Source organism: Euleptes europaea, chromosome 7, assembly GCF_029931775.1.
Source record: "Euleptes europaea isolate rEulEur1 chromosome 7, rEulEur1.hap1, whole genome shotgun sequence".
NCBI lineage: Eukaryota > Metazoa > Chordata > Lepidosauria > Squamata > Sphaerodactylidae > Euleptes > Euleptes europaea.
The window spans coordinates 50,334,896-50,358,218 of NC_079318.1; the positions used below are offsets into that span (position 1 = coordinate 50,334,896).

Genomic DNA, 23,323 nt, shown 5'->3' on the forward strand with positions numbered 1-23,323 from the left:
TCTGAGCTTCCTTTTTAGAGCTCCACTCTGTAATGGCATAGGCCCAGAGCTGGCACCTGACTCATCACAGTGACATCATCTGGGAAACTCCCTGGGAAGGAAAGCTCTGCCCTGTAACATGAGGAACATGGGGAAATCCCCACCCCTCTCCCTGGGCAACAAGACACAGGCTGGCCTCAGCAGAGATGATCAGCTAATGGGAAAATCCCAACCCCTCTCCCAGGGGAATCAGACCTAGATGGCCTCATCAAAGGTTATCAGGCCTCCCATTTCCCTCCCTTTGCCAGCTGGGTGGGAGGAGCCTCTTCGGGACGAAGGCAGGGCCCAGTGTCTGCTGACTCCATGTTTCTGCACAAGTCCACACTCCCTTTAGGAACATCTAATATGGAGAGGATACTCATCGCCCGACCTCCTGGGATCAGGCATGTCCTGATACTTTTTGGGTAAGTCTAGGAGAACAGAGGTGGCTTCTGGAAAATCGTATCACATCATATGGCAATACATTTTAAGTGTGCTACAGTTTTAAAGCAAATTACAGAACTATAATTTTTTTAGTCTCAGGTTTTTGTGTTAAAATTTGAAAATATTTGTCATCTCAGCCATTCAGTTTTTAGTTATAACACTTTCGTATGTCTATATCAATCTTTTTGAAAATAAAATAGTCACTTTTAATGCAGTTAATGTTACCCTTCACCCATTGTAACCAGTGGAACAAATTCATCACACCTAAAGCATGCCTCATTGCATTTGTGATGAACTTTAGCTAGGGTGGGGCCAAGAAATATAAAAGTTGTGGTGTTCCAAATTATTTTAACTTTCATTGCTTTGTGTTTTGCTATTGATTTTCAGGTGTTTTACATCATACTACAGTTCTTCAGCCCACAACCAGAAGCAATACAAATACAAAGGAGAAAACAAAATGACTTGGACTGGGAAGACTGGCAGTACTTTGCAAGGGATTGCAGTGTGTTTAGAATGCTGAACAATGGGTCACTAGAAAATCCAGACTCTGTCAACTGTCTCCAGCTTCCTAGGTATGAAAAGACAGTAAACTGCATAATGTAATAAACCAGTTTACATTTTGAAGTCAAAGAAGGTGAAATCTAGAATGTACACAATCTTGGACTGTTGTATGAAGTCATTGGCAGCCCTCGGATTTATTTTGGAATGAATTGAGAAATATTATGAAATCAATAACTATCAAGTATAATCAGGGGATGTTTAAACGAACAACGGAAAGAGGGTTCACATATCCTGATCAAGGCATAGCCTGCGTCCTGAACCTAGAAAATTGAATCCAACCTGCACCACAAATAGACTCTTGAAACAATCACCAAATGGATTACATTCAATTGCCTCTGAAAGTAGAGCATTTTAGACATGGGGAATAGGAAACTTCTTGGCACCCTGTCTCCTGATCCTGTCAATATAAACACAAAAACTGAGTTGGAAGATTTGGTTACGAGACAGAAACTGGAGGGCAGATGTTTCTTGTTCCTCACTATTTCACCAAGCCCATACTTTGATGCCTGTAACAAGGGGTGGCGGTGTGGAAGAAGAGGTGGTTTTTATACTCTGATTTTCTCTACCTTTAAGGTGTCTCAAACTGGCTTACAATTGCCTTCCCTTCCTCTCCCCACAACAGACACCTTGTGAGGTAGATGAGGCCGAAAAAATTCAGAGAGAACTGTAACTAGCCCAAGGTCACCCAGCAGGCTTTGAAGGAAATGGGGGTTTTCTTAAGAATGATCCTGAGTCTGATTAAAGTCTAAACAAAGTGAGTTTATTCAGAAACCACAAACTTGGTAAATGACTGAGAGACAGGCTTATTTCTAACTAGAGTCCATAACTAACAGGGCAACATGCGGCCTGTTGCTCCTCTCTTTCACTGTAACTAGAAGGAAGAGTAGGGGTGCATTATGGGAACAAACAAGAACACAGGAAGAGAAGGGAGAAGGATCACAACCTTTCTATCTATCCAACTCTCACACTTGCTGCCCCCTGCTGATCTTCTTTTCTTTAATCAATCTTTGTGCACTAGACATTGTATTTCCAACAGGCTTTGTGTAGAGGAGTGGGAGAACCAACCTGGTTCACCAGATTAGAGTCTTCTGCTCGTGGAGGAGTAGGGAATCAACCCCGGTTCTCCAGATGAGAGTCCACTGCTCTTAACCACTACACCATGCAGAGAGGGTGGCTGAACTGCCTCTCCTACCCGCCCCAGAGGCCCCTACAGGAGAGGCAGTTCTGCCACCCTCTCTGCACGCCACAGGGGTGGTGGCTGCTCTCTTCGCCCCCCTGAGCTATGGCCCTGGGCCTATGAATGTAGAACCATGACAATCCCATTCCTAGGGTTCAGTTAGTATTTTTTCAGAAAAGTACATGTATTACATCGAAATTGGAAGTTAATAAGGATGGGCATGCCAACAAATCAACATTAGAGAAAATAACGGGGAAACCCTGATACATTTCCTTGTCCACCTCCAGAGGTCTTTCCCCACAATGAAAAAAAAACACATTCAAATATGCCTTACTTTAGACGGTCAAGTCCTCAGCTCTGCAGTTCATAGTTTTACTTGTTTCAGGAAGGATAGCAGGTTGTCTCCTTCAGGACAACATCTCTTTTTCAGAAGATCTGGTTCTTTTCAGTGGCCACTTGCATAGCTGTGTTCTCTTCATACTTTCACACAGGCTGAATAATGCACTTTCAATCCATTGGCAATTGGATTTTACTGTGTGAAACAGCAAAATCAACTTGCAAATGATTGCTAAAGTGCATTGAAAATGCATTATTCAGTGTGGTTGGTTATGCATAGCTGGTTTTTCTTGTGATTCTCCCATGAATGTCCCGATTCTCTGCGGGGATAATGCATGACGTTCCCCTCCCTCGGGGCTCAGCTTGCTTCCATTCTGCGATTTCCCTGGGTTTTCCAATCCCTGTTTTATCCTGAAAATAGGTTTACTTCTGAGCTTATCTCGGATGTGAGTTGGTGCATAGTTCAGCTGCAGGTTGATCTTCCCACGTTGTGACATGCCCCCATTCTCCTACCCCTCCTCCAACTCCTCCTTCAGCCAGCCTTCAGACATCTCCTCTGCAATGCCCTAGGAAGCCGTATCTGAGACAGAGATGGAGGTGGCCATGGTCAATTCCTTCTCTGTGCCCCCTTGCCACTTTTAAAAATTTCTGTTGATCCAATGGAGTACTGATATATCATCATATCATGCAAAATACTATTAAAATCGCAGAGAGAGCCAGCGGAGGCTAGGATTGTATGTTTGCTCTCCCCCCTGCCTTTGTGTGATGACTTACCCATGGGGAGGGAGCGAGTGCATGATCCTAGGCTCCACTGGCTCTCCAGTTTTTAATAGTATTTTGGATGATATGATGATATATTGCTATTCCATCGGAACAGCAGAAAAAAGAATTAGAAAACCGTGGTGAGGGGCACAGAGAAGAAGGGTTCTATTTTAGTGATTTTCAGCAGTGTGTGTCTGTCTGCAGGGAGTCCCCCCCCCGCACACACACCAGCACACGTACAACCCCCCCCCACATACATACCCATGTTTTTATTGTTGCTATGGTTTTAATTGTTTTATTGATATATTTTTGTTGGTTTTAATGGTTTTAAATATGTGATTCTATTATGTATGTTTTAATTGGTAAGCTGCCTTGGTGCTTTTTGTAAGAGGAGAAAGGCAGGGTATAAATTTTGTAAAATAAAATATACTGCCCTGCCTCAGTTGGTTGCCTAGGTTGGCAGCTGCTTGCCACCTACTGTTCTCATCTATACATTGCACATTAAAAATACCCAAGAAAATGGAAATTTTGTACTAGATCAGATAGCCACAGTTGTGTTTGAGGATGCCCTCTGATAGGTGTCTTGCCCTTCCATGAATCCTTTTTTGCATATTGTACAGCTTTCCCCCCCCTTTTTTTTTTACAAAAAAGAGAGAAATGTCTGCCTTCAGCCATGCCTGTCAGATGGCACCAAGTCCTGACAGAATTCAGGACCTAGTTAGCATCAGATGTGTGTTGCACTTGTCTCAAAGCCATCTGGGAACATTCCTCCAGGTGCAGTAGGTGTTTGTTGTTGTTGTTTGCTGTTTCAGTCTTAGCAGCAACGCTTTTAAAGTGTCAGCATCTTTCTCTGGGCTTTCACAATTCAACATTCTAAGGGAGGAACAAGAGGTCACTGAGGGTACATGGGCTTTTCAGCAAAACATAATTTGCATTGTTGTTACCATTTCAATGGAGGACAGTCGGAAAGAATGGCTAAATGTATTGGCTGAACAATGAAAAGAAGGAAAAGAATCAAAATATGCTTAAAAGCACTGTAACACAAAAAAAGTATTCTATCTCTCAAAAGGAATTCCAGACCTAAAGTGTAAAATATCATACATGTTTTATAATGGAACATTGTTTTTCCTTCAATTACATGACATGAATGATAACAGAAAGTGATTCAAGTGAGTAACATTGTGCAGGGCGATGTACAGTAAACTTCATTTTAAAATACTTCCTAAAGGCTTCTGTATATTAAGTGTTGGCAAACAAGATGCTACTCTGTTGTAATTTTTAAGAAGAAATTAACAGAACATGTTACTCTGTGCTAAATATCTAATTTCTGTTCTACCAGCCATATTGCATCATGCAAAACTACATAACTGCTTTTTAAAAAAGAAGCTAGTCTTCAAGTTTCAGCTATGTCAGAATTGTTTTAGTTTTTAAAACAATCAAACATTTAAGGAGAAATTTATCATAGGTTGTACAGATTTTCAAAATTTGATCAAGCATGCTATTCTTTTCTCCTGAAGCTTGTCTAAATTCACGCAGTCCTGGAGCGTTCTGATATTTCTGGGTTTTGCCTTTGCGCCCTGATCTGGATAGCCCAGGTTAGCCTGATCTCAACAAATCTCAGAAGCTAAGCAGGGTCGCCCTGGCAAGTTCTTGGATGGGAGACCTCCAAGGAATACCAAGATTCGTGTCATGGAGGCAGGCAATGGCAAACCACCTCTGAATGTCTCTTGCCTTGAATACCCCACCATGGCTGCCCTAAGTCAGTTGTGACTTGACAGCAAATAATAATAACAATAATAAAAATTAGGAGCAAGTGACATTCTGGAAAAGGGGAAAAAAGTCTACTCATACATGTAATAAAGGATTTTACATATGATTATGCAGATCCAAACAACATGTTTTAAAACCCCTTTTTATTAGGGATGATTCCTTTGTTTCCTCCATGGGGGTGTTCTTTGGATTGAAACTAATTATATGTGAGAGGTGAAAAGCAGTCTGATAGTTCTTACTTTTGGGTACTTTTAATTTTTGTGTTTTTCTGGTGTCCACTACCATGAACATTAGCAGAATCCTTCTTCTTTGAAGTCCCAAAGGTCAGTACTTCTGCAATTCTAAAATTCAGGGATTCCAGAAAAACCTCACTTCTGTGATGCAAAACAGAAACCAAAGGAGATAGTAGAAAGAAACCTCTTCAAAACTGCTCCCTGAAAATGTGTTCCATCTTTGTTTGTTTGTTTGTTTCTGTGTTGCAAATGACCACAGTTCCACTCTTCTGGTTTTCAGGTAAGGAGTAATGCTTTGTCAGACTTTTTCCAGGATCCCCAGTTCTCAGGGCTGCAGAAGTGCTCACACTTAAGATTTATTTTTCTTTTTTGTCCATAGTTTCCACAGACACTAGGGAAATGGGGAGGAACAGTCTTTAATGTTTGGGTTCTTCTCAGTGAAGTTGTCTGGAATTGTCTGGAGTTTGACAGAAGGTTGTTGAAGCAAAACCTTGAATTAAAGATGGAACAAATTCTTATTGGAATGGAACTGGGCAAATCTGTTCAATACTCTTATAAGCGTTGGTTTAAGACTGTATTTTACACATGTACTGGTCTATGACCTTAACAACAATAAACTAAGCTCAATCCTGCTTTTTATATACTTGTGAGGAAGACATATGGGATTAGTTTTCTGAATTAAGAGATCAGGTTACTGGCCTCAGTCAATGGGATATTCCTGTCATCCTTAACTAGGGTTTCCAACCTCCAGGTACTACCTGGAGATCTCCTGCTATTACAACTGATCTCCAGCTGATAGAGATCAGTTCACCTGGAGAAAATGGCCGCTTTGGCAATTGGACTCTATGGCACTGAAGTCCCTCCCCTCCCCAAACTCCACCCTCCTCAGACTCCACCCCCAAAAACCTCCTGCTGATGGTGAAGAGGGACCTGGCAACCCTATCCTCAACCCTTTCATAATGCTCTCCTTTGCTTCCACCAATCCATGAGCTTTATTGGCATGCCTGCCGCAAAGTCTGGGATCAGGTAGTAAGGGCCACTTCTACGCAGTCAAGGGAAAAGAGGTGAGGTGTTCTGATTTGTAGGACTGGACTCAAGATTTCTGTTTCTCTGCCAAGTATGAGAGAAAGACAGTTCAAGATAACCCTTTCCTGACAGCATCATTTCCCACAGATATTATTTCATATATTCTGAAAAACTTGTCAGGTAACACAAGTTCTGATGTAATTGTTCCACCTTCATGTCGTCTTTGCAGCTACTAGAGCTGCAGAGAAATATTTGATGACAGCCTATTTACAAACCTATGTGTCACATTTCCACTTTCAGATTGGTAACTCATCGCAGAAAGCACCTTTATATCTAAGTGGTAGCTTAGATTGAGGAACACAGAACTGTATTTCTTTGATTCTTTAAAAAAAATTAGTAGTCCCTGTGGATTTCATTCACATGACATTTTCCTCCAGTCTGCTTTGAGTATGTGAACAGTACTGTGCATTTCTGGTTAAGTATCTAAAGACAGATATTTTGGTTTGTTTTTCTTTTTAAACAGCATGACACCGTATTCCCGTGGAAATATTACTTTCAGCATTCTCACACCAGAACCAAATTGTCGGCCAGGGTACAATGATTTCTACAATACCCCTGCACTTCAAGAGTTTGTAAAAGCCACAGAAATGAAGATACATTTATTTGACCAGTATCACACCACTGTGCCTTGGGTTAATTTTAAACATAGATACTATGGAATAGATGAAATTACTATCAGTGGGAGGTAAGCGACTCCGTTTTTAAAAGTGAACAATCAGGGGACAAAGTGTTAAGATATTGGCTTTATAAACCCTGCTTTCTTCTGGGAAATACGAGGGGGCATGCACAGGATTTTCAGGAGGTCCCCTAGTAGGCACCCCCTACCTGCATAGCTCCAGCAAGGTGGCTGCATTGTGTGCCTTAATTTAATTTTGGATATTTATACCCTGCTTTTCTTCTCTATGGGGACCGAAAATAGTTTACAACATCATTCTCCCCTCCTTTGTTTTTATCCTCACAACAACCCTGCAAGGTAGGTTAGGCTGGCAGAGTGACCTACATCGTCGTCATCATCATTAACCTTTAATAGGCATAGTTCAAAAGACATCTCATACAGATTCTCACAATCAAAATCAAATTGCACTAACCCAAGATGAACAAACCAGGGCCCCTATCAGGCTCAGAAATATACAGAATATATAAAATGCAAATAAATATGAAATATATAAAATATACCACATTATTGAAATTAAGCAAAAGGTTAAAATAATCTGCCCATCCAGCCGGACTGTGATACAATACAATAAACAATAATAGTCATAATCATTGACCATTCACTAGATAAACCACAATCACAACAGCAACTTAAAATATTAGATGGGCTAGAGTGACTGTCCTACGTCTGCCCAACGGACTTCCATGTCAGAGTGGGCATATGAAACTGGGCCTCCCAGATCCTCGTTGAACACTTGAACTGCTACACCACTCCTGCTCTCCAACCATATCGTATGATATTGTTGGTCAACAAATTATTGTGGTTTTGAACAAAATTAAGAGACGAAGTGGCACAATTGTGTTAATTTCAGACTCAAAATGTTCTTGACCCTTATCAAATAAATAGCTAACATTATTGAGAAAAACAACAACCTGTGGTTTTAAAAAAATATTTTGTTTTTGCTGCCTCTCACCGATCAGTGCGCACAATTGAAAGCCTGATTGAAGCTTTGCTCTGGTGGCACTCCTAAGTTTTATTGTGGAATCCCCAACATGGCAGTTGTAATGGTCTTAATAATGAACTAAACTCTTTGTCTTAGTGAGTTTTTCCCCTTAAAATGAGGCTTCTGTCAATGAAAGTGTTGCATTATCTGTGACTGACAACTTTATTGTATATGTTAAGTCAGTAGTCTTGTTGACGACATAATTACACACTGTAAATAAAATGCAAATTAAGTAATGACTGAGTGTCTAGTGAAATATGTGGACTTTTTTAAAAAAATGTTTTTTTAAAAAAAAGAATATAAACCAGGGTTTTTTTTTCCCCGCAAGCAAAATGAAATTGTGGTCATTGAAGTAAGGAATGGGCATAGGATTTTTAAAAAATTTATCTTAATTATTTAGATAAGGCAGGTTACAAAGCTTTTATAGTTTAAATATAGTGACTTATATAACCATAAAGGTTGTGGAATGGTGTAATAGTCTGATTTTGCCAGTTTTCAGAATCTAAGCAAGGTCGGTACTTGAATGGGAGACCACCAAGGAAGACTTTAGCAAACCATCTCTGTTTAATCACTTGCCTTGAAAACCCTGTTAGGTCACTATAAGTCGGTTGTGACTTGACGGCACTTTACACGCACATATAGCCGTTATGGGGCTTGTGGTTTTATTTTGGACAGTATTATGGTTTTGTGGGGGTGGTTTTAATTGGGAAGACATGGGGAATAATCCTAGGTGGGGCTCAGGAGTGACCATGCATTCCTGAAGTAGGGAGGCTGAAGCTCCACAGGAACCAGTGTGACCTCACGCCAGCTTGCGTGCCACTTTACCAAAGTGGCACAGATGCCAGTGTGGGGGCAAACACACTGGTGCCGAGGAGCCACTGAGGGAAATCTTGGAAGGGAAAGCCAGTGTGAGGGGCATTCTCAGGGGCAGAGCCGATGTTAGTCAGCTTCCAGACCCCTTTTGTCCCAGGAGCACCCCTTGATGCTGCAGCATTGCTACGCCAGCTATTTTCTCGCGTAGCCCCATGTAACTCCATGGAGGAATTACACAGGTTCTTTTTAAAATTTTCATCACTTTATCATTTTTGTTTTGCAGCTGGGAAGCCTCTGTGGAGGCGGCACAGCTGTGTCACTCCCGGCTGCTGCCTAACAGTCTCCCCTTAAGGAATGGGCTGTAAGTCTCATTTTATTTAATGGGGCTTACTTCCAGGAAAGTGTTTTTAGGATTGCAGCCATAGGAGGGTCAACTCCTTCAACATCAAATCCCTGATCTGAATCTGAGCACATTGTGGCAGATTTTATGCCTAAAAACTATGTGAAAGCCATTCTTGGATCTCCCAGTGGCACATCTATGTTGACTTTGAATCCAGGCACAGTTTCACGATGGGGTAAACACTTCTTGTAGAAATAAAGTCATGGTTAATTTTTACTGCATTGAACACATGAAGCTGCCTTATACTGAATCAGATCCTTGGTCCATCTAAGTCAGTAGTGTCTACTCAGACTGGCAGCAGCTCTCCAGGGTCTCAGGCAGAGGTTTCACATCACCTACTTGCCTCGTTGCTTTAACTGGAGATACCGGGGATTGAACCAGGGACATTCTGCATGCCAGGCAGATGCTCTATCACTGAGCTATGGTCAATCGAGTCCTATAAAGCCTGGGACCTGCATATCTTAAGGACTGCCTACTCCAATACGAACCTACCCAACCATTATGATTATCTTTAGGGAGTGGCAACTTGAGAGAAGGCCTTCTTGGCTGTGGCACCAAAGTTATGGGAGTTTTATCTATCCTCCTTGATCATTGTCTTCCACCAGTGGGTGAACATTTTTTGTTTCGTCTGGTGTATCCCAACTGACCTTTCTTCTTTTCTGTTTTTAATTGCTGATTATATATATATAGATAAAGATAAAGATATAGATATAGATACACACACACACACACACACACACATGTATGTACGTGTATGTTGTATTGCTTGCTGCTGTGAGGTCCCTAATTGGGCAGAAAGGCGGCATATACTTGTTTTAAATATTTTTTTTATATAGTTGTCTTACTTTATTCTCACTGGACATTGCTGAAAAAGAAAAGCAGTATAAGGATGTTATAAATAATAAATAGATGTCCTGAATGATTTTAAGACAAATGTACATATTGTTACAGATGAAAAGGTTACTGTTGAAAACACAGGTGCTCTCTGTAATTAATAATTAAGGCCTTACATCTCCGTAGTATGTAATGAAAGCACATAAATGCACATTTGATCACTTAATAGTTGGTCTACAACCCCATCCTGTCAATTTACTCCCTTGGAAAGCAGCATTCACTTGACATTTATAAATGTTGAATAGAAAAGAACATGAAATGGTTATTGCACTCAAAATGCTCTTTTCTGTGATGGTTATTCTTAAGAGAAGCAGACAATTACATTTATGACCATGTACAAATAAGAGAGAAACTATTTCAAATGGTACATCAATGCTGTTTTCTAAATAGCTGTATTTTGAATGCAGGTGTAATTGTCATGGCCACGCCGATCTCTGTGACACGAGTGCTAACCCCTACAAATGTCTTTGCTCCAAAGAAAGCTACACAGAAGGCAACAATGTAAGTTCTTTTATGCTAAACATTTTAGGTTCTCAGAATGTGAATCTTTGGAAATCCCAAATTTTAATTAAAGGCAAATGCTTCATGTTAGTCCTGGTTTAAAAAAAATTGTCTGAAGCAAAAATCCCCCCCTTTGGAAATTTTCTAGGACACATAAACAGAAGCAAAAATTTTCAAGTCCAGCTTTTAAATAGATAGTTGCTGCTTTAAAGGAGGGAATGAATATTGCAATTTTTGTATTGTTCCTCTTTTGGCAAACTAGTTACCAAATGAGGGAAGGCATGCATATTCTGCAGTGGATTATCTCATTTCAAGTGATGTTATTGCCTTAAAGGAGGCAATACTCAGTGTGGTCTCCCTCGCTGTCTTTTTGAGAGTTTTAGGAAGGTTTGGGAAGGTTGTAACACTTACCAGAGGGGAGAGGGATCACACTATGCATTGTCTCATGTGGAAGGTAATTTTTCATACTTGATGGTTTGTCTTTTGGTGGGAATGTTCTCTCTTCTGAAATAGCAATTTTGACATGGAATAATGAACACCTTCAAGAATTCGGTGATCAGATAACTTGTATCTTTGCTCAAAGCTTGCCAACAAGAGCTTGTGAAAATGATATGTTTAATTGTTGGTGAAAGGCATGCATGTAAATTATATGTGTGCATTTAAAACATTTCAGATGAAAATACTGTCTGTACTACATTACCTTTCATGCAGTTTTCATATTTTTCATCTTTGTTATACATTTACATGATTTGTATAATCTGTAGGAAAGACCCTTATAAAATGAGCATATCTAGGTAGTGGTTATTAGGAACACAACCCATCCCCTCCCATGTGCACAAGGAACAGAGCTACTAGATTGTTGTACAAGAGGCGCATACAGTTGCCTTTCAGCGAATGGTCTGCATTTTATTTTGGATTGATTATCTATTTTCAATGAAACTTTCTTTCTGAAAACGTCACAGGTTATTTTCATGTTCAGAAAGCATATTACTTATCAGCAAATTCCAGTGTTATTTTTTAAATTGTTCTGTCTTCAATCATGGGGGTTTAGAAGCAGCTAGAAGCAGAAGCTAAGCACTGTATTTCTTTTCCTGATGACCTGATACATTTCATAAAGAACAAAATGGCCTCAATTTCACTGTGCCCTACTAGCCATTAAAATAATAATAAACAGAGGTCTTGTGAATTACATTTCAGTCAATTTGGCAAGGCATGCCAAAGTTAAATCTTGATAATTTTCCAGTTCTTGACACTGAAATGTATGGAAAAGGATATTTTTTACTCACTCTGCCAAATGTTAGAGAAACGGAAGAAGGAGGGCACAGATGTAGTATCCCTGTAGAACCTTGTTCATTATCCCTCTGCCAAAACAATCTTTGAAGTTCCTTTCATTGAGAGCACTTGAACAGCCCATGGCAAACATAGTTTCTTGCAGGCTTTGTTTTGTTCTATTGGGTTTTCTAACATAAAATGCTCCAATTTTGTTGATTTGTGATGTTGTTATTAACTGTTCTACATGAGGCCCTTGCCCCTAAGATCTTTCAACTTAAAGTTTGACAATCTATACAGAACAGAATAGGGAAGGAATTTATATTATTTGGCTGACAAATGGATTAATGTTACCCAAATGACAGCACGATGGCTCTGAGAATGCTAACGTGTGAAAGTGTATTCTATGCACAACGTTCTAACAGTATTCACATACATAAAAAAGAATAAATATTACACTAAACACAACACTTACAATAAATGGATTAATGTGCCATATCTGTACTAGATGGTTCAGAACATATATGTATATATATGTAACATTGAACTTGAATACTACTAGGGCTGTCGATTCGGTTCGTCCTGAACTGAAAAACAGCCGAATTTCCCCCGATTCGGCGGTTTTTAGTTCAGATGTAACCGAACTGAAAAAAGGCTGGAAAACGGGGAGCCGAATTTGGCGAGTTCGGGGTGTTCGGTGAATAAATTTGGCAAATTCGGGGTTCGGCGCAGCAGCATAACCGTCAGTTAGTAAGCAGCATTCTCTCGCGGCCAATCGGTGGCCAAGCAGGGTCTTCTTCTGGCCAATCAGTCGCGATTGAGCACGTGAGCCCAGCTGCTGCGTGGCCCAGGGAGAGAAAGAGAGTATCTGTTTGTGTGAGAGAGAAATCCCTGTGGGGGAGGTGCGTGTGCACATTCGCTCTTTCCGTGGCTGCAGGGGGTGCATTTTTTGGGGTACAGCCCCCAAACCTTCAGCGTAGCTTCAGATGAGGCTTCTTGCAAGAACCCCCAAGATTTGTAAAGATTGGGTCAGGGGGTCCAGAGATATGGGGCCCGAAAGGGGTTCCCCCTTAATGTGCATTTTTATTCCATTTACAGCACATATTCGAGCCATTCCGTGGCTGCAGGGGGTGCATTTTTGGGGGTGCAGCCCCAAACTTTCAGCGCAGCTTCAGATGAGGCTTCTTGCAAGAACCCCCAAGTTTTGTAAAGATGGGATCAGGGGGTCCAGAGATATGGGTTCCCCCCTTTTCCCTATTGGGATGAATGGGATCAGCCGATCCTATGCATCTAGAGAGCGGCAAATCCAAGGCAAAGCCTCCCGTGCTTAAATGGAATCATATTGGATTACCCAGTCCCTCCTGATGGAACAGAAGACATCCATAGTAAGACCCCTTTTGGGGCTTTAATCTATAATTTTTTCCCGTGTATATGTGGGGGGGAAAGCAGAGTCTGTGGGGGGGGGCAGTTTCTGTGGGTGGGGAAGCCAAAGGAGGCTTTCACCCATCTGCCGAGGGGTGTGTGACCGCTCACCTCTGTGGGAATGTGTGTACTGCTTTTTTTAAAGTTTAAAGTTGAGTCTGTGCGGTGGCTAGCGAGTCTCTCTCCACTCGGCACCCAGGCCACGCCTCCTCCTTGGTGTTTTTCACTGTTTTTGCCTCTAGCCTGGGGTTGAGTGCAATGGGGCGGCTTGCGTGAGATCCCCTGCGTCTTGGATTTTTTCCCCGTTTCGGGGGTGCACTGCGGCGCCGTATTGGTTGGAGAGGTAGGGGGTGGTGCTGGTGAGACTTGCCTGAGTTTGGTGGGGTCATTTGCATAAGGGGGGAGCGTCCCTCCACCATGAGAAGAAGGAGCAGGGCAGAAAATACAAACTGTTTTTTTTTTTTTGCACGGTCTGTTTTGCTGCTCACTCAAAAATGTTTTTGCAAAATCTGACTTTCACAATACATTTTCACAATCCAAGTCACCTGCTCCTTTTTGCTATAGCTAGCCTAGTGTGCCTCTGTTCCTTTCCATGCTCGCTCGTGTGTTGCTTTGCATTGCAATGGTTAGCACGGGAGGTTTTGCCTTGGATTTTCTGCTCTCTAGATGCATAGGATCTACTGATCCCATTCATCCCAATAGGGAAAAGGGGGGAACCCATATCTCTGGACCCCCTGATCCCATCTTTACAAAACTTGGGGGTTCTTGCAAGAAGCCTCATCTGAAGCTATGCTGAAAGTTTGGGGGCTGCACCCCCAGAAATGCGCCCCCTGCAGCCATGGAGTGGCTCGAATGTGTGCTGTAAATGGAATAAAAAATGCACATTAAGGGGAGACCCCTTTCGGGCCCCATATCTCGAGACCCCCTGACCCAATCTTTACAAAACTTGGGAGTTCTTGCAAGAAGGCTCATCTGAAGCTACCCTGATAGTTTGAGACCTCTACCCCCAAAAATGCCCCCCCGGAGCCGCGGAAAAGCACCAATGTGCTTTAAGTGGCTTTATTCCTGTCACTGTGGGCGATTTTTTGTGGGGGCAACCTCTTCCGGGCCCCTTATCTCGGGACCCCCAGACCCAATCTTTACAAAAATTGGGGTTCTTGCAAAAAGCGTCCCCTCAAGCTACCCTGAAAGTTTGAGACCTCTACCCCCAGAAATGCCCCCCCAGAGCCACGGAAAGGCGCGAATGCGTTTTTAATGACTTTATTTGGCCGAATTTCCCCCCGAACTCAAACTAGGTGCCAAATTCCACGGATCCGAATTGAGGGAGTTCGGACTTCAGCATATCCCGAATCGAAATGGGCCGAATTCTGCCGAATCTGAACTATACCGAATTTATTTTTCAACAGCTCTAAATACTACTATCAAATGAGATCTGCATTGCATACCTTTATTTTATTCATGATGGGCATTCCATTAGGGGCCTGCATTCAGCAAAAATGGAACCAGAAAAAAACCTTGAAAAATATTTTTTCTGTATGGGGGGGGGGTTTACTGGTAAAAAAATGGCAGCATTTAAAGGGAGCCCAAAAAGCTGATCCTGAATAATGCTGAATTGTTTTCAGCATTACTCAGACCTGCTTTGTCCCCACTGCCACTTTTCCCTTCCCTTCTCTCTCTCCTCCTCCCTTACTTGACTGAGTCAAATCCATAATGCCTACTAGCTCCATCTGAACATCCCAGCAGCACAGAACTGAAGCTCTGCGCTGCACATTTTTGGGATTCAGGTTTAATAAACCTGAAAATTTTTGATTTTTTTTCAAAAAAGCTGAATCCACTACATTTGGTTTTTCGGATTTTTCAAAAAATTCCAGGTTTATTAAACCTGAACCTGCAAAATACTGAAAAGGTGCACAGCTCTGCATCGCACGTCTATCCCTGGGCACTCATCTGTATCTGTGCCCCTGATATGAGGATTGTTACTAGATCCTCCATCTATCTATTTTAAGCATTTGCATCCAGCACTCTGCAATTCTGGGTGAAGTGATTCACCATAAGTGGAAAGTAGTGTTGCCAATCTTCAGGTGGGGCCTGGTGATCTCCTGGAATTACAACTGATCTCCAGACTACAAAGATCAGCTCCCCTGGAGAAAATGGCTGCTTTGGAGGGTGGACTTTATAGCATTATGCCCTGCTGAGTTTCTTGACTTCCCAAACCTTGCCCTCCTCAGGCTCCACTCCCCAAATATCAAGGAATTTCCCAACCTGGAGTTGGCAATCGTAGTAGAAGGAATGACAAATGTTGTGGAGGGGCTAACACCTGCCTCCTGATTATGAGCTTTTTGCTGCTGTAGGTGAGGATGTGAGATCTGACCACTTGATAGACTGGCCATCTCCATGGTTTGTTGCTGCTGGGAGTCTTCCTGGGCATCCAAGTTGTTACAGTTATTCTTTGGAATAGATGTCCATCAGCCAAGCCACTACAGTGGTTCTTTATGGCTAGATGCCTCCCTGTCAAGCCATTACTATGGCTTTTGCCACAGGATGTTAGAAGGATTACCTATTCTACCATAGACCCCTTACTCCTTATGTGGGCGTTCTGAGGTAAGCAAAAAATCTTTGTGGTACAAAAGAACCAAAGTGAATAATTACTGGCCTTGTTGTTTCTGGAGATCCTTATTTGTGACAAGCAACCATGCAAATGGTTACTTATAACCCTGACGTAGACCCTACTGTTTAGGCTAGTTTCAAGCAATGATGCTTGATCACTCACTGGTTTGGCTTTTGTCTTGCTCTCCAGTTGTAATCAGAGAGCCAGTTGTTAACTGACCTGTTTGGATGCACCTGAAAAAAACAGCAAGCAGGTCTCCCAGAGCCAAAAGCAGAGCTCAAGTTTCTGTTCCCAAATGAATATAGCGGGCTGCTGGTCATACCAAAGATGTTTTTCTAAAGCAGTAGAAGAGGCAGTGGTCCTCCAAAGCAGCAGGTCCCCTGGGACTCCTCCTTGTAAATTAAAGGGCCAACATGCTCCTGACTGCTGGTGGGATTGGGGAAGCTCACAACATGATGATATTACAACTGTAAACAAGTAGTACTGGAGGAGGGAGTGACTGGACATGGATCAGCTCATTTGGGCAACAGCCCCTACGCTTGTTTAGCTCAGCCATGACTGACATCACAAAGCCTGTTCTAGACTATTACAGGATTGCTTGTTTACTGCTTTACAATCTCTGGCTCCATCCTATGCAACTTTTTCTGAAGCCTCCCCACTTTACATTTGTCCTGATCTTCCAGTGACAGCTGCTTGTAGTAAAGTAAATATTTCCATATATAAACAAACCCCCATAATTTAAAGGCTTTGTCAGACATTGTGACTTGCTTTTAGCAATCTGAAAAATATGATGGTTAAACCATTCCAGCATTTAGTTTGAGAGTAAGTTTGAGAGTACTGAACAGCATAATTATACCAAAGATCGAAAATGAGTGAAAGGAGGTGTATATGTAAAAAGGTTTGGGGAAAGAGAGTAAATTATTTTGGCACATGTGTGTGTGTGTGTGTGTGTATGCTCCAAAGACTGAAACCGTAAACAAAAGATCAAAGAGATGCATCTCTTTTTAAACACTTACTGTTGAAACTGTTGAAACGATAGCCTATCACAAAAATAAAGTTTCTAAAATAACTTTTTAAAAAATTCAAGTTGACACTGTCCTTTTAATTAGAACAAGTATTGTGAAGTGGTACTTTGTGGAGATTAATTTTAAATATTTAATATGAGCTGAAGTTCACTAAGCACTTTCTTCAGACCCAGGAATCTTTCTGAAATCAAACTAAATTAAAGGTGTCAATGCCTTATCAGATTTATTTTTGGAGAGGTCAGTGTCTATAGATTGTTTCCCTGGATGTTACAGTTTTTGATTTGTTTACCTAATCTGTGACTATACTTAGATCAATTAAATCATCTTTCCTTCAGAGTAAAATGGTAAGAGATACTAGATGTGCAGATCTTATCAATTCAGTCCCTACATTTCCCCAGTCTGGTCACCCCTTGACTCAGACCCTGAAGCTAAGATTAGCTGGTGTCTCAGGAGTCTCCCCTGCTCCTCTCACTAGGGTTGTACAAAATGATTTTGAGGGTAAATTTCGGGTTCGGGTTTATTGGGCCTGAGTTTTTTCAGTAAACCCGAAATAAGCCAAATACCCATACCAGTAAATTTCAGTATTCGGCTTATTTTCAGGTTTACCGAAAAATTCAGGCCCATTATAGTTGATGGGATTTTTTCCAAGCCCCTGGGGAGACATTTTTGGAGGCATAGTCCTTGAATTTGCAGTGTGGCTGCAAGGGACTCTCCTTAGATGGTCCAATTTTATGGGCCTCCAAAGGGATTGCCCCATCCTTCAGGCATTTGCAAGCTGAACAGTCCATCCATTTTCAGGTTCAGGTTTTTAGGTTGCCAAGGACTGATGGAAAAAGCTGATTGCTTGGCTGGCTCCTCAAAGTCTGGGGACTGCCTTCGTTTCTGGGTCGCTTTGCATGATGTCTATGCAAATTAGCTTCCATACAGTGGAAAAAGGCTTAAATGCAAGAGAAATAAGGCACGGAAAACATAGTGTGAACAGTCCTTTATTGTGGTCATGAAAAATCTGATTCTAAGAGATGGTCATAGTGCGGGGAAACAATGCTTCTACTCAGGTCAACCTTCTTTTGGAAAGCAGGTTTTCATGGGATGGTGGTGGTGATATCAGAGCCGGCTGAAGTCATGACCATGGGGGCTGTCTGAAGGAGATTGCTCATCCATGTGGATGAAGAAATCTCCTTCAGAAGCCTGGTGGGTGGCTGTTGAAGCCGGCTCTTTTAGTTGGAGGGTATATGGGTCAGCCCCGTCTTTTAAATAACCCTATCTCAAAAGGGCCCCAACTATGGGGCCCTAACAAAACCATTCAAAAAAAAAAAAGAAAAGAAAAAGGGGAGAAGGCACAGAGCTATGCCTCTCTGGGCAAAGGTGAATAGCCGAACCTGAAATGCCAAATATCTATTCAGCTTTTTCAGGAATCGCGTATTCAGCTTCAGCTTTATCCCAGGTTTTGGCGTTCAGTAAACCCAAAATTTACTGAAACGGCTAATTTTGGGTTTATTTTCGGTTCAAGTTTATCGATATGCACAGCTCTACCTCTCACCCATCCCCAACCTACTGCCTCCCTAACCTGCCTAACATAGGATACCTAGTCCTGTTCCTGTCTGATCCCTACTTCTGTGTAAATCTGCCTGAGCCCTGACAAGTTGACTCCCTTCCTCATATTCTAGCCCCCCCCCCCCAACCTCCCTTCTCTCTTCTATGGAAGACCCATGGCCTCTCATTGGCCGGAAACCCTAGGAATTTAATACACTTTGGGAGATCAGGAATGGGCTATGACACCTGGATGGCAGATCTGGAAGCCATCTATCACAGAAATTAAGTGTTAGGCAAACTCCTCTCTGATTCAAAACTGATTCCTCATTAGATAACACTACAAAAGCATTCAATACTCAGTTCTAATGTAAAATGAAAATCTGCACGTGTGCAAATTGTACTTTCAACTTAAGTTTATTTTTGACCAAGTCATAGTCACTCAACTTTTTGACAGAGCGAAGTAAATACTACCACAGGTCAATTTTTAAGACTCCAGATAACTGTTGGTAAATCCAGGAAAGCTCTGGAGCTTTGGGGGTGGGATGGGGAACAGCTGTGGAAAGCTTCTCAGCCCTATTAACCCAGCTTTGCAAAGTCTTTTTTAATTGGTTCCCTTGTTATTTGTTTTTCCCCAGCCTTTATTTTATTGACCTTCTTCCTCATGGTGAGGGACAGAAAACATTCAACCATAAGCCTCAGTATCATGCAGATTTAAACTGAAAGCATATTCTGTGCATGTAGAGAAACTAGGGTTGTCAATTCTGGGGTTGGGAAATTCCTGGAGATTTGGGTGTGGAACATGGGAAGGGCCTCAGAGGGGTATAATGGCATATAGTCCACCCTTGAAAGCAGCCATATCCTGCTTGTAAACGGATCTCTGTACTCTGGAGATCAGTTATGATTCCAGGAGATCTCCAAGCCCCACCGGGAGGTTGGGAACCCCAATAGAAATGCATTTTAGCTTCTGATTACAGAAGAATTGTAGAGATCAGTTGTATTTGATTTCTAATACATCTGAGTATAGCAAGCTAGGCAAATTTGGATTCTACAGGAGAATTTTGGTGAGATCACTAATTGAGAGGTAATAATTTGAAATTCTTTGCAATGAGTATTATGGAATGATTTTAAGGGTTATGGGGTTTTGTTCAGAGTTTTCACAGATCCAGAATCCATCACCATTCTTTGGTTTTTGTAGGTTATCCGGGCTGTGTAACCGTGGTCTTGGTATTTTCTTTCCTGATGTTTCGCCCGCAGCTGTGGCAGGCATCTTCAGAGGAGTAACATTGAAGGACAGTGTCTCTCAGTGTCAAGTGTGTAGGAAGAATAATATATAGTCAGAAGGGGGGTTGGGTTTGAGCTGAGTCATTGTCCTGCAAAGTATTAAAGGTAATGTGCAAATCATTGTCCTGTAAGTATCAAGATAATGTGATAATATTTTGCAGGACAATTACTCAGCTCAAACACAACCCCCTTCTGACTATATATTACTCTTCCTACACACTTGACACTGAGAGACACTGTCCTTCAGTGTTACTCCTCTGAAGATGCCTGCCATAGCTGTGGGCAAAACGTCAGGAAAGAAAATACCAAGACCATGGTTACACAGCCCGGATAACCTACAAGAACCAATGAACTCTGACCGTGAAAGCCTTTGACAACATCATCATTTTGTTTATGCTGAGCAGTACTTTACTGATCAGTCTACAGGCTAATGAGACAGAGAATACTAATTCCTTTTGAAGGTACCATAGGTTATAACTGCAGATGTAGAAAAGATCTTCTACTGTGGCAGCCATTTGGAAAATCAACCTTGAGAAATTACCTTGAGCAGGCTGCTTTACTAACCCAGGACCCACCACATTCTTGTAAATTGTTATTTTTTCTTCCTTATATGCTACTTCCTTGCTTCATTTACTTTTGTCTTCTCTTGTAGAACATGAGTAAGATTATAAAATTGTGTTACTTGCTGTTCTACTAGATGAAGATAAAAGATTTTTCTCAGAAGACATTTCTCTCTCTTTCTCTCCTTCTTAGTTAGGGCATTCACTTTTATTGTCTTTGTATAAAATGTAGTAAAATTATACTTATAGAATATATTGTCTCTGCTCCAGCAAGTGGCTATGTGTGTTCTTGCAATTTCATTATAGAGAACTTAGTGATTATGGTATTACAGTGATAATATCGCAGCAATAGCCCATGCTTTGGCATGTTTTAATAAACCAAAAATAAAGGAAGATAGCTTGCATTACAAGTTTGTCTAGGATAGAGTAAATGAGGATGCTTGTGTTATATTCTAGTGCTTGAGCCTTTTTTATGCCTATCACAAAACTATGGGTTTCGTGGGCCATATCATATCCTATTTTAATTTGGGATCCTATTTATGTGTTTGTCATTATTTCTGCTTTTAAACAATGACACCAAAAGACTTCTAATTGCATTAAAATATGCTTTTGAAGAAGAGTATAGAGGCCATGTCATTGCAAATAAAATGGTATTTACATTATATTTTTGTTTCATGTTTGTGCAGTATGGCTGCTATAGGATATATATATATATTGATATGTAGCACAGGAACACCCTTTAATATTTCAGTTAACTACTCACTTTCATTGCATTCCAATAAAATGATATTGGTACCATTATACTGGGTAGAAACTTAAAGAAAAATCTAAGGACTTGGTTGTGATCCAGCCAACATTATTAAGAACTTGTGTCTTATTTGGAGCAAGGAATATAATTGCACCCTACAAACCATTTGAGATGTCAGGAAAGAAAATACCAAGACCACGGTTGCACAGCCCGGATAACCTACAAGAACCATTTGAGATGTGTTTTCTTTCTTTGTTTGTTTAAATATTATAGGCTGGGACAGGTAACTAATACACACGCACACACTTACATACACACACGCTACTGAAACCTCTTAAAATGCTACCTTTGTTTCTAATAACCATAACAAGAGTATCATAAGAAGCACAATAATTCAGAATGAATTGATTGCTTAGGTAAGTTTTGACAATAGCAATGGAGGGGGGCGGGGAGAGAAGCTATCTGAATCAAGCTGGAAATTTTACAAGCTGGAAAATTCTGAATAACTTTTTCAAGAAGCCTATAGTAGTGATGGGTTTGTCCATGAACTCAGCCTTGGAAAACAGATTTAATTTCACAGGCCATAGATCTTAGATTTCTAAAATAATTTGTGGAAAGTATTTATTGAAATAGCAAGGTGCTGTCTCGAATATCCAAAGACCGGATGCCCAGACAGCCAGGTAATACGAAGAATTGGAAGGAGCCTATGTGTTGTTATTTTTTTAAAAAACAAACCCACTCTTGGTTGTTATCCCACAAGAATACAATTTACTTTGCTGAGCTGATGAAAATCTATATGAGGTTTTAGTTTCAAATAGCCAATTAAAATTGAAGTTGTCAGAGTTATCTCAAAAAGAGCAAGCTAGAATAGTGACGGCAAATTAAACGGGCTCCTATTTAGGTGAGTAAGAAGCATGGTGACCAAGTAGAAAGGGTAGTTTACTACATTCTTGAAATTGAGTCTGGCGTGATGCCTCCCTGAATGGATACCTCCAGAATCTTCAGTGTTAAAGTGGATACATTGATGCTGATCCTGGGGGAATTAGATATTGAATTAAACTCTTGGTATATCATACAAGGTTGGATATAATTTGACAACAATTCGTGAACATGACTTGCAGTGCTGTTGTGTGCCGAGTAAGCCCATTGAAGTCAAGGGTCTCAGACTGGAGTAACTCTACATGAAATTTGCACAGTTGTTCATATATATGCGTAACTGAGCAAATTCCGTGTAGAGTTACTGGATGGATGGATGGATGGATAGATGGATGGATGGATAGATGGATGGATGGATAGATGAATAGATGGATGGATGGATGGATGGATGGATGGATGGATGGATAGATAGATAGATAGATAGATAGATAGATAGATAGATAGATAGATAGATAGATAGATAGCCTAAAATGCTTTTATCTATCTGCCTTTCCTCCAAGGAGCCTGGGGTGGCATATATCATGTTCCCCTTTTCTGCTTGTTCCTCAAAACAACCCTTTGAGTAGATTAAGGTGAAAGGAGGACTACGGTTTCCAGCTGTATGGAGAATATATATATATCTCCTGTCCCTTTGAGAGAGGTTTAATAGGATGTTATTTATCAGGTGAAGGTATTTACCTCTATTCCATGAAAAGCTTTAGCTGCCCATTTCTACCTTTATAGGCCTCTGTTAAAGGGACAAGATATTTTTCTGCAAGCCTGTTGCTAACCCAAAGAGTGACTGCCCAATGTGACCCCGTCAGCTCTTGTGGACAAATGGGAACTTGGACCTAGGTCTCCCTGATCTCAGTGTGGCACCCTAAGAACTGTGCCACTATGGCTTCTTTTGTCCTGATCCAGCTAGGTGGGTGCATCTTTGCTGGAGTGGAAGTTGCATCTGCAAGGTGCTGTATGTGCACTTCCCAAGCAATATACAATTATTAGGGTTACATTTGTGCAGCCTTTTAAACAGCAAAAATCCACCCAATCAGCTATTTGCGAGCAGACAGAGTGGGCTGGGATCAGCCTTCTACACTGCCCCTTAGGGCTGTCAAAAAAAAAAAAATTCGGTACAGTTCGGATTCGGCCGAATTTGGCCCTTGTGGGTTCGGTACGTGCCGAAGTCCGAACTCCCCCACTTCGGATCCGTTCAATTCGGCGGGAATTCAAAGTTCGGGAAAAAAATTCGGCCGAATAAAGCCATTAAAAACACAACCGCGCCTTTCCGCGGCTCTGGGGGGGGCATTTT

General features: G+C 41.3%; 1 protein-coding gene across 1 annotated transcript in view; it reads left to right on the forward strand.

The window, feature by feature from the left end:
- The window catches only part of USH2A (usherin), a 588,113-nt gene that overhangs the window by 54,763 nt on the left and 510,027 nt on the right, over nt 1–23,323 (forward strand). The window contains exons 6-8 of the mRNA XM_056852957.1: nt 850–1,034; nt 6,851–7,072; nt 10,560–10,653. Coding sequence (XP_056708935.1) covers nt 850–1,034; nt 6,851–7,072; nt 10,560–10,653 — 501 coding nt within the window. The remainder of the gene's footprint in view (nt 1–849; nt 1,035–6,850; nt 7,073–10,559; nt 10,654–23,323) is intronic.